Source organism: Erythrolamprus reginae, chromosome 7 (genome assembly GCF_031021105.1).
Source record: "Erythrolamprus reginae isolate rEryReg1 chromosome 7, rEryReg1.hap1, whole genome shotgun sequence".
Lineage (NCBI taxonomy): Eukaryota > Metazoa > Chordata > Lepidosauria > Squamata > Dipsadidae > Erythrolamprus > Erythrolamprus reginae.
In genome coordinates, this window is record NC_091956.1 from 1,060,609 (window position 1) to 1,079,847 (window position 19,239).

At 44.2% G+C, this 19,239-nt stretch overlaps 1 protein-coding gene across 2 annotated transcripts in view; it reads right to left on the reverse strand.

Moving 5' to 3' along the window:
- Positions 1–818: 818 nt before the first annotated feature.
- ATP6V1B1 (ATPase H+ transporting V1 subunit B1) overlaps positions 819–19,239 on the reverse strand; it is a 24,303-nt gene continuing 5,882 nt past the window's right edge. The window contains exons 2-13 of one of the 2 annotated variants that reach the window (XM_070756813.1): positions 16,327–16,449; positions 13,955–14,048; positions 12,691–12,768; positions 11,641–11,780; positions 10,791–10,892; positions 8,124–8,221; positions 7,657–7,780; positions 7,396–7,546; positions 5,331–5,413; positions 4,111–4,215; positions 3,026–3,155; positions 819–1,245 (exon numbers count right to left, since the gene is read on the reverse strand). In XM_070756813.1, coding sequence (XP_070612914.1) covers positions 1,085–1,245; positions 3,026–3,155; positions 4,111–4,215; positions 5,331–5,413; positions 7,396–7,546; positions 7,657–7,780; positions 8,124–8,221; positions 10,791–10,892; positions 11,641–11,780; positions 12,691–12,768; positions 13,955–13,961 — 1,179 coding nt within the window. In that variant the 5' untranslated portion in view covers positions 13,962–14,048; positions 16,327–16,449 and the 3' untranslated portion in view covers positions 819–1,084. Of the gene's footprint in view, positions 1,246–3,025; positions 3,156–4,110; positions 4,216–5,330; positions 5,414–7,395; positions 7,547–7,656; positions 7,781–8,123; positions 8,222–10,790; positions 10,893–11,640; positions 11,781–12,690; positions 12,769–13,954; positions 14,049–16,326; positions 16,463–19,239 lie in introns of both variants that reach the window. The other variant, XM_070756814.1, reaches the window with a different exon arrangement.

Below are 19,239 nucleotides of genomic sequence, written 5' to 3' on the forward strand. Positions count from 1 at the left end.
CTTATAAGTCTCTCTTTCTTTCTCTCTCTCTCTCTCTCTCAGCTGACTGCAAGCGGGAGCCCTGACGGTGGCAGCTGGACGTGCTGCTGGACGCCGTATATGCCAGGCCCGCAGCGCTAGCATGTACGGCGTCCAGCAGCACGTCCAACCGCCACCATCAGGGCTCCCGCTTGCAGTCAGCTGAGAGAGAGAGAGAGAGAGCTCCCTCTCCCCGCCGCCTGGAGCTCCCTCTCGCCGCCGCCATCTCCCCGCGACTGCCTGCGGCCGCTGCAACCACCACCACCCCGCTCCCACCGCCAGTGCCCTCCCGCCGGGCCCCAAAGGACACTTGCCGCCGATGCCAGAGAAGCTCCAGCTGGGCGAGGCGCTGCCGGTGCCTCCGCCCTGGGGCTCCCACTCGCAGCTGTCCCTCGGCTCCTGCCTGATGCCGCGGTTTCTGGCGCTCTCCTGCTGGGCCCCAATGAAGGAAGGCGAGGAAAAGGCGCGAAGAATGAAGCTCTCCTTCTTCCTGCCTTCCTTCTTTGGGGCCCAGCAGGAGAGCGCCGAAAACCGCGGCATCGAGCAGGAGCCGGGGGACAGCTGCGAGTGGGAGCTCCAGGTCGGCACCCACAGCGCCCCGCCCAGCTGGAGCTTCCCTAGGAGCTTCGCGGCACACCTGGCCGTGTCTCGCGGCACACTAGTGTGCCGCGGCACACCGGTTGGGAAACGCTGCTGTATACTATATACTATATAATACATACTGTATATATATATATATACATATGCAGTATATATTTAATAAAGATTTTTTTAAAGAAAAGAAAGCCGAGTCGCAGAGATTTATTCAGAACTTTATTCATTTTTATTTGGAATAGGACGCTGGGTATCGCCAAATATTCCATCAACTGAAAAACGAGTGGGTGGTCTTTTTGGACAGCCGCCTTGCAGGAAATCAAGGTGGGACCCTCAGGGACCTTTGCAAAATGGGGTTAGGATCGGATCCCAACCCAAGGAATGGGCTTCCGAGAGGGGTCTTCTTCTCCCCGGCCACTGACCCCCTTTGAGCCCAGCCCTCTCCTGAATCCGGCTTCGGTCCGGCTAGGGGTCAGAGGGATGTGTCAGAGCTTGGATGCCCTTTGGCCTCGCGGGGGTAATACTCGGCCAAGATGCTTTCCGGGATCCGCTTCAGCAGCTCTTTGGGGAAGATTCGGAGCAACTGCCACCCGATGTCCAGAGACTCGAAGACCGTCCTGTTCTCGTAGGCGCCTGGGAGAAGCCGGCCACAACAACACATTAACAAAGTGTGCAAATTTTTATAACAAAACAGCAGCAGGAATTGCCCTGAAAACTTATCTACCGCTTCACACGGGGCATTTACAGCCCTCGCTAAGGAGCTTTAAAGAATCAACATATTGCAACCATCCAGGCCCAACCTCATTACGGACAAAAATGCTGAGTTGACCTTGAGCCCGTCAGGATCAAACTCCTAACAGTGGGCAGAATCAGCTTGCAATACTGCATTCTGACCACTAGGCCACCACGACTCATCTATCATTAATGATAGATAGATGGTAGATGGATGGATGGACGAACGGACAAATGGAAAGACAGACAGTAAATAGAGGATAGATAAATGGATGGATAGATAGATAGATAGATAGATACATAGATACATAGATACTGTAGATAGATAGATTGTAGATAGATAGATAGATAGATAGATAGATGATAGATAGATAGATAGATAGATGATAGATAGATAGATAGATAGATAGATAGATAGATAGATAGATACATAGATACATAGATACTGTAGATAGATAGATTGTAGATAGATAGATAGATAGATAGATAGATAGATAGATGATAGATAGATAGATAGATGATAGATAGATAGATAGATAGATAGATAGATAGATAGATAGATAGATACATAGATACATAGATACTGTAGATAGATAGATTGTAGATAGATAGATAGATAGATAGATAGATAGATAGATAGATAGATAGATGATAGATAGATAGATAGATGATAGATAGATAGATAGATAGATAGATAGATACATAGATACATAGATAGATAGATACTGTAGATAGATAGATTGTAGATAGATAGATAGATAGATAGATAGATAGATAGATAGATAGATAGATAGATAGATAGATGATAGATAGATAGATGATAGATAGATACATACATAGATAGATACATAGATAGATACATAGATAATAGATATATGATCGATGATCGAAATAGATAGAGACAGACCGACTATTATATAGATAGATGGATGGATAGATAGATGATAGATATATGATAGATGATCGATAGATAGAGACAGACAGACAATTATATAGAGATAGATAGATAGATAAATAAATAGAGAGAGAGAGAGAGAGAGAGATAGATAGTTGATGGTGGATAGATGGATGGATGGATGGATGGACAGACGGACGGACAGACAGACAGACAGACAGACAGAAAGACAATGATATAGAGATGGATGGATGGGTAAAGAGATGGTAAAGAGATAGATAGATAGATAGATGGTAGGTAGATGATAGGTAGGTAGGTAGGTAGGTAGAAACATAGAAGATTGAGGGCAGAAAAAGACCTCCTGGTCCATCTAGTCTGCCCTTCTACTATTTCCTGTATTTGATCTTAGGATGGATCTATGTTTATCCCATTCACTGGCTGGGGAATTCTGGGAGTTGAAGTCCAAATATCTTCAAGTGGCCAAGGTTGGGAAACACTGATCCCGACTATAGGTAGGTGGTAGGAAGGAAGACAGAAACAGACTGACTGTCAATAGTATGAATCTACGAAGAGGTGCAGAATACAAATCTAATAAATGATGATGATGGTTATTCTGATTATTCTGATTATTTTGATTATTCTGATTATTCTGGCTATTATGACTATTATGACTATTATGAATTATGACTATTATGACTATTATGACTATTATGATTTAAACTCAGTGAGGGATTGTTCAGCGACATGTTTATACTACTTGATATCGCCACGCTTTCTCCCACCTACCTTGAGCAACGAACTGCTTCTCAAACTTCTGCAGGAACTCCAAGTAGAGGAGGTCATCGGCCGAGAGGGCCTCTTCTCCCACCACAGCTTTCATGGCCTGGACATCTTTGCCGATGGCATAACACGCGTACTGGGGGCAAAGGAAGAAAGCCATTCTTTTTTTTGATCTCCTGACCGTTGTTCTGGTCTAGCTGATGCAAATCCACAAATCTTTTCTCAAGGCTTTGGGTTTTTTTTCAAACAACAAATCTTTTATTCTCTCACACACAAAATAACTGGCAACAAATAGACGCAGCGTTGCGAGATTACATGCAGTAAATCTTACGATGCAAAGTCACATTCCAAGCTAACCAGCTGAAGATGCAAGCTATAAACCTCTCTAAAAAGCGGAGGAGTATCTCAGTACTAAAGGATCTGCTTAGAGTTCTTGTTAATCTAAATTAGCACAGTTTGTCATGGTTTATCATAGAAACATAGAAGATTGACGGCAGAAAAAAGACCTCGTGGTCTATCTAGTCTGCCCTTATACTATTTTCTCGTATTTTATCTTAGGATGGATATACGTTTATCCCAGGCATGTTTAAATTCAGTGACTGTGGATTTACCAACCACGTCTGCTGGAAGTTTGTTCCAAGCATCTATGACTCTTTCAGTCAAATCATATTTTCTCACATTACTTCTAATCTTTCCCCCAACTAACCTCAGACTGTGCCCCTTGTTCAAAAGTTTACTTCTCAGGAGCTAGGAATTCGTGCCATATTTCAACTTTGCAGTTTATCCAAAAGCACCTTCTTCTTCTGTTCAACTCTGGAAATTGCGTCTCACCTATTACACAATTCTAACCTGCAGATTCAGAACTTTTTCCCAAGAATTTCTTCTCTTCTTTTTGCGAATCTCATGAACTTAGGATTCACCCATGAAATGCGTTTTGCCTGCCCGAGACGTATAGTGATGAATTCCAATGTGGTAGAAAGTAAATAAAAAAAGTCTTATTTTGAAAATTATAAGCTTGCAAAAATAGTATTCTTGGAGTAGCCAGCCAGACCAGAATATGCCCAATTTTAGTTAATTTTTTTTTTTTTTACCAGTTGATTCGAAACATCCCCGTGGTCCTTCCTGGTCATGCCTTCTCCAATTGCTGATTTCATCAGACGCGAAAGGGAGGGCAGCACATTGATGGGAGGGTAGATCTACGGCCCAAGAAAGTATGGATCACCAGGAGGAATCAACAATAAGGAATCTCCTGTACTTTATATAGTCATCTAAAGTGTCAAATGGCTCAAACAGAAAAAAATGCATAAAAATTTTAAAGGAAAAGCAAAATTTGGCACTCCTTCCTTTCGTACGCAAATAAAATAAAAATATAGAAACATTGCACCACAAATCGATGGAAAACAGAACCCCTGAAAACGAATCCACATCTTCTTCACAAATTTGCAAAATGAATACAACACAATATACGGAACTAAAGAAAACAAACCTACCATTCCACACACTACATACAAATGTACTTAACATTAGGTCGCTTGATCGTGAGAGTCAACACTAGGGTTGACAAATTATGTCTTCTATATAACAAATAAATATATGAATGTAGTGAAAGAAAATATTAATTGATGATAAGTAATTAACTATATCTATGTGCATATAAAGAACAGTATTGTAACTGAATATATTTTATACCGTATTTATCAGAGCATAAGGCACACTTTTTTCCTTCCTAAAAGAGGCTGATAATTTGGGTGTGTCTTATACAGCTTTTTTTCGCCCATCCCTAACTAGCTGCTAAGGATCTTCCCAGCTCTTGCCTTGCAGGCTCTTTCATTGTTACTCTCTGCAAAGAATGTTTTCCAAGCCCTTCGTCTTTACAGGGGTTTTTTCATTGCTTCACTTGCTCCGAATATTTATTTCTAGCCCTAACGAAGTGCTAACAATGTTCCCAGCTTCTTACCCGCTTGCAAGCTCTTTCATTGTTACTCTCCGCAAAGAATGTTTCCCAAACTCTGTCTTTGTAGTTTTTTTCCTCATTGCTTTACTTGCTTCAAATGTTTCTTTCCAGCCCTAACCAGGTGCTAACAATGTTCCCAGCTTCTTACCCGCTTGCAAGCTCTTTCATTGTTACTCTCTGCAAAGAATGTTTCCCAAACCCTGTCTTTGTAGGTTTTTTTCATGGTTTTACTTGCTCGAAATGTTTCTTTCCAGCCCTAAACAGGTACTAACAATGTTCCCAGCTTAATTAAATTTCACTGACTTCCCAGAAGCTCTGATGCCCCACAAGGACATCAGGAAGATTCTGATGATTTACCTGCCGATTGTGAAGCTGTCGGTCCACATAAATTTGCCCTTCAGTTATGAAGCTGGTCAAATCCGGAATGGGATGGGTGATATCTGCAAGGGAGACACAAGAAGGATGCCACTAGCCATAAGCAAAAGAACAGAGGTGGAAGGGACCTTGGAGGTCTTCTAGTCCAACCCCCTCCTTAGGCAGGAAACCGTACACCACTTCATACAAATGGTTGTCCAACATCTTAAAAACTTCCAGTGTTGGAGCATTCACAACTTCACAATGTTGCTTGTATCCTTAAGATTTTTTATTAATATTGATTGTTTCCTGATTGCTTATTTGACCCCTATGACAATCCTTAAGTGTTGGACCTCATGATTCTTGATAAATCTATATTTTCTTTTATATACACTGAGAGCATCTGCACCAAAGACAAATTCCTTGTGGGTCCAATCACACTTGGCCAATAAAGAATTCTATTCTATTCTATTCTATTCTATTCTATTCTATTCTATTCTATTTATCCTATCCTATCCTATTCCACTCTACTTTATTCTACCATTCTAGTCTAGTCTATTCTGTTCTACTCTACTCTACTCTACTCTACTCTATTCTATTCACAAGCTTTTCCACTGATTAATTGTTCTAACTGTCAGAAAATTCCTCCTTAGTTCTAAGTTGCTTCTCTCCTTGTTTAGTTTCCACCCATTGCTCCTTGTCCAGCCTTCAGGTCCTCTCCTTGGTGACTTTTCCACCCACCTCCCTACAACCTTGGACCCAGCATAGTTTTGGCTTCAGATCCACAAGCGAAAGTCTCTCCCTGGGATCTCCCCTCCCTTGGATTCCTCCTAAGGACCACCCACCTCAACTCATAATGGATCTAGCAGAGGTGGAATTTCCTCTCTCTGGTTTCAGAGTCACTTGAGAATTAGGAGAACTTGTGGGGCCACCGAGGAGGAACTGAGACCTGGGTGCCTAGTAATTCCCACAGCCCATCCACTCTGGGCTTGTGTCTCGAGTCCAGACCGGAGCATCTTAGATAGGTTGGGCTTGAAGGCATCTTGAGTAGAAAGAGGCCAGGCAGCACCAGAATCCCACCCTGGTTGGTTGGTTGAAATCCCAGGAGAGAATCCATCCATCACATCATTTTCCAGGTTGGAATGTGGAAGGATTCTTGGGGACCCCTGTGTGTGGGACGACACCAAACAATGGAGCACAAGGAATTTTGTCTCCCCAGAGAGGCCAGAGTTATAAGAACCTAAGAAGAGTCCTGCTGAATGGGGCCAAAGCCCATCAAGTCCAGTATTCTGTGTCCCACAGGGGCCCATCGATTGTCTATGGGGATCTTGAGCAGAAAGAGAAGGCAAGACCCTCCCTTTCCCTTGACCCCCAACAAATGGTACTCAAGGGAATCCTGCCTGCCTCAACCAGCATAGAGGCGGCACAATTGTTTGATGTTAATAGAGGTTAAAAAGCACCTGACATTGGGGTGGGAGGAGGGAGTGCCCTAGATCTCTCTCTCTCTCTCTCTTTCTTGCAAGAGCTACAGTCTTTCAAAACACAATTGTCCAAAGACTGGGTTTCTCTGAAAGCAAGATGTTGGTTTAGAGAAAAAACCTCTGGATCTGTTTCTTTTTCTCTGTTAAACCACGAACGATAACTCCTGCAAAGAACACTCCCATAAAATCTCCCCTTTTATACATGCTGCAGAGTTCTCTATCATTCTTAGTTGTGATCAAGATATCCTCCTGAGTCCACGCAACTGCTCCTGTCTCCCCTGAATCCTTCACACACGCATATTCAAGATTGGCTCATTAATCATCCCCTCCTCATCCGACCCAAAAGTATTCTGTGTTGATTAACAGTCATGCTGTTAGGAAAATAAATCTTGTGAAGTGGAGAAGGAGAAGGAATGTGAGGAATGCGGTCAAGGGAGATAACGGACCAACAGATAAGTGCCTGTATGAAATGTGTTTGAATTCCAGAAGAGCAGAGAAATAAATGGAGTTTCTTTATTCATGAAATAATGCATTTAATAAGAGTTATTTGTAGTTGCTAAATTTCTACCAGAAACCAGAACACTCACCATCATTGGGCATGGTCAAGATGGGGATCTGCGTGATGGACCCGTTCCTGCCCTCCACTCGTCCTGCCCGTTCATAGATGGTGGCTAAGTCGGTGTACATGTAGCCAGGAAACCCTCGCCGTCCGGGCACCTCTTCCCTGGCCGCAGAGACCTACGGAGGGAAGACCAAGAGAGAAGACCTCCTGGGGCAGAGAGGGAAACACGGCCTGACCATCAACCCCACCTCCAGGAGGCTCTGAGCTCCAGCACTGACCCACTGACCTCCCGCAGGGCCTCGGCGTAGGAACTCATGTCGGTCAAGATCACCAGGACGTGCTTCTCACACTGGTAGGCCAGGAACTCGGCGGTGGTCAGGGCCAGACGGGGTGTGATGATGCGCTCGATCCTGTAGGAGAATAACCGGAGTGGGAAGGGACCTTGGAGGTCTTCTAGTCCATCCCCCCCGCTGAAAGAGGGAAACCTAAACCATTTCAGACAAAGGATCCCCAATCTCCACTTATTATCACAGAGGACAATCGACTCATGGAAAAACATTTCTCCTTCGGAAGTTCATCATTGGAGGGTTTCAAGAAGTTACTGGACTGGCATTTGTCAGTAATGGTGTAGGGTCCCTTGTTTGGGAAGGGGGCTGGACTAGATGACCTACAAGGCCCCTTCCAACTCTGTTAATCTAATCCTGGCCTCCAAGCCCCTGGAGGTCTCCCCAGGACCCAGGGCGGTGGCCTCACGTGGGGTCATTGGCCAAGTTGAGGAAGAGGCAAACGTTCTCCATGGACCCATTCTCCTCGAAGTCCGACTTGAAGTACCGAGCCGTTTCCATGTTCACCTGTCAATGAAGAAGACCCTGATTAAGAGCTGGGGTGGTGCAGTGGTTAGAGTGCAGCCCTCCAGGCTCTTTCAGCTCACTGCTAGCTGTAGTTCAGTGGTTCAAAATCTCACCACCGGCTCCAAGTTGACTCAGCCTCCCGTTCTTCCAAGGGGGGGGGAGTTCAAATGTGGACCCAGATTGTTGGGGGCAAGAGGCTGATTCTGTAAATTGCTTAGAGAGGGCTGGGAAAGCACTGTGAAGCGGTATATAAGTCTAAATGCTATTGCTATTGCTAGAAGGAAGGAAGGAAGGAAGGAAGGAGAAAAGATGGAAGGAAAGAAAAGAGAGAGAGACAAAGAGACAGAGAAGGAGAGGAAGAAAAGAAAAAGAAAGGAAGGAAGGAGAAAGGATAGAAAGAAAGAAAGAAAGAAAGAAAGAAAGAAAGAAAAAAGGGAGAGACAAAGAGACAGAGACAGAGAAGGAGAGGAAGGAAGGAAGGAAAGGGAAAGGAAGGAAGGAAGGAGAAAGGATGGAAGGAAGGAAGGAAAGAAAGAAAAGAGAGAGAGATAAAGAGACAGAGAAGGAGAGGAAGGAAGGAAAAAGAAAGGAAGGAAGGAGAAAGGATAGAAAGAAAGAAAGAAAGAGAGACAAAGAGACAGAGACAGAGAAGGAGAGGAAGGAAGGAAGGAAAGAGAAAGGAAGGAAGGAAGGAAAGAGAAAGGAAGGAAGGAAGGAAGGAAGGAGAAAGGATTGAAGGAAGGAAGAAAAGAGAGAGATAAAGAGACAGAGAAGGAGAGGAAGGAAGGCAGGAAGGACCAGAAATGTCAACTCAGCCTTCCGTCTTTCCAAGGTCAGTAAAATGAGGACCCAGATTGTTGGGGGCAAGAAACTGATTCTGTAAAACACTTAGAGAAGGCTGGGAAAGCATTGTGAAGCGGTATATAAGTCTAAACACTCCTGTTTGCCAGATGAAGGCCCCCTCCTCCTATTCCCTCCTCTTTCATTTCAAGCTTTCATGGATTCAGTTTAGGGTTTTGGACCAAAATACAGAAAGTAAATGAAAAGGAAACCAATTGGGTTTTGTTGTTGTTTTTAAAATCTATGGCTTGAATATTTCTCTCTTGCTGGATCAAAAGTCTGGATTCTCATCTTCAAATGGATTTAGCCAAAGAATGTGGGTTGCAGATTGATTTTCCAAAATGTCTTTATTGGAGTATTTCTCAATCTTGGCAATTCTTAAGTTGTGTGAATTTCAACTCCCAGGATTTCCCAGAAGGCATTTATTGGAGTATTTCTCAACTTTGGTAACTCTAAGATGTGTGGACTTCAATTCCCAGAAGTCCCTAGCCAGAAGCTGGGGAATTCTGGGAGTTGAAGTCCATACATCTTAAGAATTGACACACATTTGGAAAATACTGCCCAACAACAATAAAACATATTCCTAGAATCCCAGCACACCCCTTTATTAATTTGCCTACAATGGATGTCACTCTTGAAAACCAGTCTAAGTTTTTGTTCTAATTTGTCTGATTTTTGCACAAAAGAAAACGAAAACAGGATCACTTTTTCTTTCTCTCTCGCGCTTCCTTCCTTCGGCAAACTTCCCCAATGCCGGCTCTAAATTCTTGTACAGATAACTTTGCCAAAAACCAAAATATGAGGAACCTAAATACTTCCCCAAACTCTACACAGCCATAATCAAGAAAAGGACTTTATTTTCTTGTTGCAATTACACAGTTATTTGTGATTAGCCACAAAATGGGGATTTTTGAGAGTTTCTTTAACAAGATGTGTTGGAAAATGCATTGAATATTCAGGAATATCAAGGGTGGGGGGGGGGTTGTTTAAAAGTGAAGGCATTTTCAGGCCCAGGGTGTGGGTGTGGGTGTGCGGAACATATAAGGCCCAAGGAAGAAGGAAAACCAGCCCTTTTCAGGCTTATATATATATTTGTCCAGTTGAGGGCACAATGAGAAAAAGGTCTTGATGTGAAATTAAAAAGAAGGGTTGCGCGAATTATTGCTCTGAAAACCCAGCAAGGTGGAAATTGTTTCCTCCATTTTGGAAGTCAAAGTCTTGTCAAGAATTCTTCCATTTTTTCTCTCTGCTATTTCTCTCTTCTCTTCTCCTCTCTAATTTTCTCTTCTATTTGGTATTTTCTTTTCTATTAATTTTCTCTTCTTTTAATTTTCTCTTCTCTTAAATCTTCTATCCATTTTCTCTTCTCTTAATTTTCTATTCTATTTGGTATTTTCTTTTCTATTCATTTTCCCTTGTCTTAATTTTCTATTCTATTCATTATTCTCTTTTCTTCTATTCATCTTCTCTTCTCTTAAATCTTCTATTCATTTTCCCTTCTCTTAATTTTCTATTCTATTCGGCATTCTCTATCCTCTTCTGTTCATTTTCTATTCTATTGGGTCTTCTCTTCTTTTCTATTCGTTATCTCTTCTCTTAACTTTCTATATTTTCAGCATTCTGTTCTATTCATTTTCTATTCCACTTGGTCTTCTCTTCTCTGTCCCAAAGGGGCTTTTTTTCTTGATGTTTTCCTTCCCCATCAGTGTTAGCGGAAGGCGGGACTTACCCCCATGGCAGCGAAGACGATGGCGAAGTTCTCCTCGTGGTAATCCACCACGTCTTTGGATTTCTTCACCAGCCCGGCCTGCCGGCAGATCTGAGCCGCGATCTGGGATGGAGAGGAAAGGAAGAGAGTGAGAAAGAAGGCTGTGGGAGATGGGAAGGACAGGCGCCCGGTTGGAGAGCCCAAGAGGGTATCCCTCCAGCCTGGGCTCTTGGGGTCTCTCTTAGGCTCTGCGGAGGGTCCCTGGGTGGTCTCTCTGCCAGGCTGCTCTTGGAGACATTTCATTACCAAGCTGGGTTCTGTCTCTGGGGGAGTGGGGTTTGGGGAGTTGGGGGGAGGAGAAGGAGAACTCTGGGGTCTTTGTTGCTCTCTGAGCTGGGCTGCTTTCTTGCAGACATTGAGTTACCCAACTAGGCAATATCATCAGCACAAGAAAGGAGTGGGATTTGCAGGGGAAGAGGAGAAGGAAGAGGAGAAGGAAGAGAAGAAGAAGAAAGGCAGGAGAGGGAAGAGAAGAGGGAGGAGGAGGAAGAGAGGGAAGAGAAGAGGGAGGAGGAGGAAGAGAGGAGGATGAGAAGGAAGAAGAGAGAGAGGAGAGGGGGGAAGGAGGAAGTGAGGGAGGAGAGGATGGGGAATAGAAGAAGGGAGGAGGAGGAAGAAGAGAGGGAGGAGAGGAGAAGGTCAGGAGGAGGATTTTCGGGGTCTTTGGTGCTCTCTAAGCTTAATTGTTTCCTTGCAGTGCTAGAGAGGGGGCTTTATTCTCATTTCATCTACTAGTGACTTGTTCAAGAGCCCTCTGAACTCATGGAGCACAAGGGGATGAGGGGGGAGGCTTAGGAGGGGGGCTCTGTACCTCATTGTGGGGGAGACCAGCGGCAGAGAAGATGGGGATCTTCTGTCCTCGGGCGATGCTGTTCATGACGTCGATGGGGGAGAGGCCCGTCTGGATCATCTCTTCGGGGTAAATGCGTCCTTGAGGGTTGATGGGCTGGCCTGGAGGAGGGAGGGAGGGGAAGGGGGGAAGGAAGGAAGGGAGGAAGGGAGGGAGGAAGGAAGGAAGGAAGAAGATGGAAATGAGAGGAAGGAAGGAAGGTAGCAAAGAGGGAGGGAAGGAATAAGAGACAGAGATGGTAAAGGAAGGTAGAAGATAAGGAACGAAGGAAAGAAGGAAAGAAGGAGATTGGGAAGGAAGGAAGCAGGGAGGGAGGGAAGGAAGGAGCGACAGACATGGTAAAGGAAGGTAGTAGATAAGGAAAGAAGGAAGGAAGGAAGGAGATTGGGAAGGAAGGAAGCAGGGAGGAAGGGAAGGAATGAGAGACAGAGATGGTAAAGGAAGGTAGTAGGTAAGGAAAGAAGGACGGGAGGAAGGAGATAGGGAAGGAAGGAAAGAAGCAGGGAAGGAAAGAAGGAGAGATGGAGATAGTAAAGGAAGGAGATAGGGAAGGAAGGAAGGAATTATCCCAGTGTAAATCAATGCTTGGTTTCTGAAGGACTGAAAACATCATTTAGTCTTTCAAGGGGGTGTTGCTAGGCCCACTCCCCTCCCAACTTGGGTTTATCTTCTCTTGCCAGATCAAAGCCCCGAAGGGGATGATGAACTTTCATGTCTTAAAAGGCCGACCAAGAAGTCATCCCTTTGAAGCTCAAACTCCCTTGTGCCACCTTCTCTGTTGGTAGCAAAACAGAACTGCCACATTTTAGCTGCCACGATGCTTGGTGGGTCCCCACTCAATCTCATGTCCGAAAGATGGAGGACAAAGCTCGATCCCTGGGGTCAACTCCCCCCCCGAAAGGCCCTTGGGTTTCTTCCCCACTCAGAACGGCCGGCCAAAATTCAGAGCCCCACCGTTCCCTTTGCCACCTTTTCCATGCCACCCTACACAACCCATGCAAGGGGACTCACCATTAATGTCCAGGAAATCCTCGGCCATGACCATGGGGCCTTTGTCGATGGGCTTAGCCGAACCGTTGAAGACTCGGCCTGCAACGAGAAGCATCTATTGGGAGGAGCATCCCAGAGACCAGGGTGAAGGAGAGAGGAATAGTAATAGCAATAATAATAATAATAATAATAATAATAATAATAATAATAATAATAATAATAATTTATTAGATTTGCATGCCGCCCCTCTCGAAGACTCGGGGTGGCTCACAACAATAATAAAAACAATGTTACATTGGAACAAATCTAATATTAAAAGAGAAAAAAAATATAAAACCCCATCATTTAAAACCTAACAACACATACATTTATTTTATTTATTTATACACTTTAATGTATCTGGTTTGTATGGCTGAACCATTACTCATATCTCCTGACTATCTCCTAGATATCTGCTAGAATCCCATATTTTTGTTTCTGCATGTATGTCCTACATAACTCAGGGGTCACTCTGCATACTCCTTAACAGAAGCAAATTGTAACTTTGCCTTGGACTTGTTCTGGTTTCTGGTAGAAACTTAGCAATTACAAATAACTCTTATTAAATGCATTATATCCTGAATAAAGAAACTCCATTTATTTCTCTGCTCTTCTGGAATTCAAACACATTTCATACAGGCACTTATCCATTGGTCCATTATCTCCCTTGACCGCATTCCTCACATTCCTTCTCCTTCTCCACTTCACAAGATTTATTTTCCTAACAGCATGATCTCTAAAAACAGCAGCCCTGACTGTTAATCACACAGAATACTTTTGCTTACTTGAGAGCGACAAGAAAAACATCCATTTTTTTCATCGGCAACGTTGAAACTCCACCTTTGTTCCCCACTGACCCCCTGACATGCCAGATACATCACTACAGTATTTAACCCATTCCTCTCCTTAATATCTTCTTCCAGACCTCTGCTCTCTACGTTTCTGGACCCTTCTGAATTTAGGGTTAACCCAGCAAACATCTGATTCTCTCTCGCTAGATCCTGAACTCATAGCCCCATCCTGTGGCTGGCCTCCCACCTGTTCTACTACCTGTAACCCCAGGCCCCCCACTAATTCATAAACACTATCTGAATCAGAGTCCTCAATATCTTCATCATCCTCCAACTGACCCGGAGCATGTACAATAGGACTCAAGTTTGAACGCTATTTGGAACCCTGACACCTACTGTACCTGGTGTAACGGATCATCACCCCTCCGTCGTCTACCCAAAGAGGTCCTACCTACCCAGCATGTCCTCGGACACTGGTGTGCGGAGTATGTCCCCCGTGAACTCGCAAGACGTCTTGTGGGCATCGATGCCAGAGGTCCCTTCGAACACCTGCAGGGGGAAAGGTCGCAGGCCAAAGGAAGCCAATTACTGGCCATTGTCCTATCCCGGCATACGCAGCTTGAAAACAAAGGAGGAATCCACACAATGATATTTCAAATCAGTTTTTTTATACTAGTCTAGTTTTTAGAAACATAGAAGATTGACGGCAGAAAAAGACCTCATGGTCCATCTAGTCTGCCCTTATACTATTTCTTGTATTTTATCTTAGGATGGATCTATGTTTATCCCAGGCAGGTTTAAATTCAGTCTGCTGGAAGTTTGTTCCAAGCCTCTACTACTCTTTCAGTCAAATCATATTTTCTCACGTTGCTTCTGATCTTTTCCCCCAACTCACCTCAGATTGTGCCCCCTTGTTCTTGGGTTCACTTTCTTATTAAAAACACTTCCCTCCTGAACTTTATTTAACCCTTGAACATATTTAAATGTTTCGATCATGTCCCCCCCTTTTCCTTCCGTCCTCCTTACTATACAGATGGAGTCCATGAAGTCTTTCCTGATAGGTTTTATGCTTAAGACCTTCCACCATTCTTGTAGCCCGTCTTTGGACCCGTTCAATTTTATCCATATCTTTTTGTAGGTGAGGTCTCCAGAACTGGACACAGTATTATTCCAAATGTGGTGTCACCCATTTACTCTGTACAGCGGGATCACAATCTCCCTCTTCCTGCTTGTTATACCTCTAGCTATGCAGCCAAGCATTCTACTCGCTTTCCCTACTGCCCGACCACACTGCTCACCCGTTTTGAGACTGTCAGAAATCACGACCCCTCAATCCTTCTCTTCTGAAGTTTTTGCTAACACAGAACTGCCAATACAATACTCAGATTGAGGATTCCTTTCCCCCAAGTGCATTATTTTACATTTGGAAACATTAAACTGCAGTTTCCATTGCTTTGACCGATTATTTAACCCTTCATTAACCACTTATTTAACCTTTAACTCTTTAACCTATTTCAATGTTTCGATCATGTCCCCCCTTTTCCTTCTGTCCTCCAGACTAAACAGATGGAAGTCTTTCCTGATAGTTTTGATGCTTTGTCTTTTCAAAACCTTTTGTCTTTTCATTCTGGTCTTGAGGGTCAACTTGAAGCTCCGGTGTCCACCAGAGAAAGTCCGAAGCACCCAGAGGGCAGCTGATTCACAGCCTGAGCCTGTTTCTCCTCATTGTGGACGTGTTTGGGCTCTGGATCGGAACCCGTGGCGGGGCCTCCGCTCGGAGTGGGAAATCCAGGCTTTGCAAAAATCCTCTTTTGTAATCGAGCTGAGCATCTTTCCCCCTTTGGCTGAAATCCTGGGCAGGTTTCCAAAAGGAAAGCCACGTGTCGACTCCAGGCTAAGCTCTGTCGCCTTTGTCCCTGCGATCCTGGTTTATATTTAGAGCCACGCGGAGCCAGGCAGCCGTCGTGCGCTGAATCCCCTTGGCTCAACCCAGCGGCCAGCTGAACTGGTTGGCACCTGGGACGGGAAAGATTAGCCGGTCCCTCCAATGCCCTCAGCGTGCCCTAGGCTACTCTCCCTGAGGTCCTCAGCCCACGTGTCCACTGGATAACCCCTGTGCAGCCGGCCAAGGTAGGACAGGAGGCCAAAGCTTTCTGGCCATGCCATGACCTGATGGAGAGATAGCAGAAAATCTTCTTGATGGGTGGAGTTGAGTAAACTCTGGGGTTGGGTGGGCTAAATCTGGGCCAGTATTCTTGCCAGCTGAGTGAAGGGAAGTTGGAATCTGGGGGGGCTGGCCTGGGGACCATCAGAGACTGTAGAACCCCCAGCCATGGTAGAGGACGATGGGGATGTTGGGGATCTGGAACCCTTGTTAGATGCAAGGGTCAGGAGGTTTAAATCCAGACATGGATATCTCTATATCAATATCTCTATGTCACAAAGGTGTTGGATGAAGGTGGTGCAGTGGATATGGCCTATCTGGACTTCAGCAAAGCCTTTGATACGGTTCCACATAAAGAGCTGATAGATAAATTAGTGAAGATTGGACTTAATCCCTGGATAGTTCAGTGGATTTGCAGCTGGCTGAAGTGTAGACATCAGAGAGTTTTTGTTAATGGCGAGTATTCTGAGCAGAGACAGGTTACAAGCGGTGTGCCACAAGGGTCTGTTCTGGGTCCTATTCTTTTTAATATATTTGTGAGTGACTTGGGGGAAGGTTTGGTAGGGAAGGTTTGCCTATTTTCACAAAGTTTATTATCGATTGGGGTTCTATCAAGATGGCCTTCCACTCTCTGGAGCGCTCCAGATTGCTCCTTCCACTCACCTGGACAATGGCTTTAGAACCGGTCACCTCCAGGACCTGCCCGCTCCGATGGGTGCCATTGGGCAGGGTGAAGTTGACGATCTCGGCATACTGGGCGAACTGCGAGGGAGACACAAGAGGCAACTCATGTCCAGGTCTCCTTTCTCATTGGCCTCCCTTCCCCCACCCCGGGCAAAGTTTGGGAGGGGCTCCATGAGAGCATGACTACCTCTCTGCCTCTGTCTATTCTCTCTATATATTCTGTATATCTAATCTATCTACCTACCTACCTACCTACCTAATCTACCTAATCTATCTATCTATCTATCTATCTATCTATCTATCTATCTATCTACCATCTATCTACATACCTACCTACCTACCTACCTACTTACCTACCTATCTATCTATCATCTATAAATCACCTATCTGTATCTCTATCTCTCTATCATCTACCTCTCTGTCATCTATCACATATCCCTTTCTCTCTCTTTCTCTCTACCTACCTACCTACCTACCTATCTATCATCTATAAATCACCTATCTGTATCTCTATATCTCTCTATCATCTACCTCTCTATCATCTATCTATCATCTATAAATCACCTATATCTCTATCATCTATCTCTCTATCATCTATCTCTCTATCATATCTATCTATCACCTATCTGTCTATCATACCTACCTACCTACCTACCTATCCATCCATCCATCCATCCATCCATCGTGCCTATCATCTCTCTCTCTCTCTCTCCATCCATCCATCCATCCCAAAGCCAAGAGGGGATCAGAGGACCAGCCCCACTTAGACTGACCTGCCTACAATTTACTCAGAAACCAGTTCTCCTCCTCCGTGGCAAGAGAAACCTTAAGGCTCAGCCTCCCCACTGCCCCCCCAGTTAACCGGCTGGTGGGTTCCTCTCGAGGGGCTCATAGCTCAGTTTCTGGCACTGGACATTTCAAGCCAAAGCAGTCCAGATCCTCAAGGCCAGTTTTGGACTCCACCCCGACCTCTCGGGCTTCTTCTCTGCTCTGCTCCCAAATCAACCTTGTAAAATGACCCTGAAACAGACTCCAAAGTGGGTCCCCTTTGGCCGCTAGAGGCCGCCCTGTCTCCTGCTGCCTGACCATCGCCTTGGATTTTAGAGTTTTCAATTGCTAGCGACTGACTGGTTGGTTGGATGGATGGATGAGAGAGAGGGAGGGAGGGAGGGAGACAGCTAGATAAATAGATATAAGGTAGGTAGGTAGGTAGGTAGGTAGGCAGACAGACAGACAGATAGAAGATAGGTAGAAGATAGATAAGAGAGAGAGAGAGTGTGTGAGAATAGTTATTAGATAGACAGACAGACAGATAAATACAACATAGGTAGAAGATAGATATGAGAGAGAGAGAGAGAATAGTTATTAGATAGATGATAGATAGATAGATAGATAGATAGATAGATAGATAGAAAGATACAAAATAGATAGGTAGAAGATAGATATGAGAGAGAGAATAGTTGATAGATAGATATATAGATAGATGATAGATAGATAGATAGATAGATAGATAGATAGATAGATACAAGATAGATAGGTAGAAGATAGATAAGAGAGAGAGAGAATAGTTATTAGATAGACAGATAGATAGACAGATAGATAAATACAACATAGGTAGAAGGTAGATATGAGAGAGAGAGAGAATAGTTATTAGATAGATGATAGATAGATAGATGATAGATAGATAGATAGATAGATAGATAGATAGATAGAAAGATACAAAATAGATAGGTAGAAGATAGATATGAGAGAGAGAGAATAGTAGATAGATAGATATATAGATAGATGATAGATAGCTAGATAGCTAGATAGATAGATAGATAGATAGATAAATAGATAGATAGATAGATAGATAGATAGATAGAAGAAAGATAGATAGATAGAAGAGAGTGGAAAATAAGTTATTAGAAAGATAGATAAGATAGATGGATATCAGAGAGAGAGAGACAGACAGACAGAGAGAGAAGATAGATATAAGAGATGATAGATAGATAGATGCAAGATAGAAAAGTAGAAGAAAGAGAGATATCAAAGAGAGAGGGATGGAGAGAGAGAGAGAGAGAGATCATGTATCTAATGTAATCTATCAGAACCTACTTGCTCCCTATGGGGCAGATAGGGAGGAACACAGCCAGGAGAGGGAGGGAGAGAGGGAGGGGAAGAGAAGGAAAGAAAGAGACGGGGGAGGGAGGAGCTCCCCTGCAGAGTCCAAACCAGCCAATCGGAGCTGCGCAGATCCCAGCCTATGACGGTGTCGGCCACCAATGGTTAGTGAAGCATGCTAGATCCTGCCCAGGGCAAAAAACGTTAGAGAGCAGAGGCCAAGTTTAAAACGGGGGTGGGGGGGGGACCTAAAAAACGCCGTGTGCCAGTTGTCATTGATGCAAGCAGGGATGAAATAACAACAAACATCACACTTGGTGTTGTTGTGTAGACAGAATTCCTGGCCGAACCTTTGCAAATAAATAATAAATAAAATAAAATATACACCTGTGGACTACAACTGCCAGAATCCCTGAGCCAGCTGTTTATGATACTGCAACCGTCATAAATCTGGACCAGAGTCTACATTTTTGAACATGTGGCCATGGGAAAGTTGTAACACTTGTAAGTGTGGAGGAAACGTCACTTTTTTCACCTTTTTTTTTTGCTGTTTTTTCCCCGCTGGGTCATTTCAGGGAGTGTTGTAGTGTTACAACTGCTACCATCTGTTCTGTCCCAGCGATGAACTCATCAAGAAACTCCTATTTCTATGGGTCAGGCACTCATGCACAGAAATACACAACAAACAGTGTATAACATATGTGACGTTTGCTGTTTGGCAAATTGCTGGGAGGCAGAAGCAGATTTCCTTCCCCTTGTTTTCCTCCCCCAAAACTTAGGTGTGTCTTG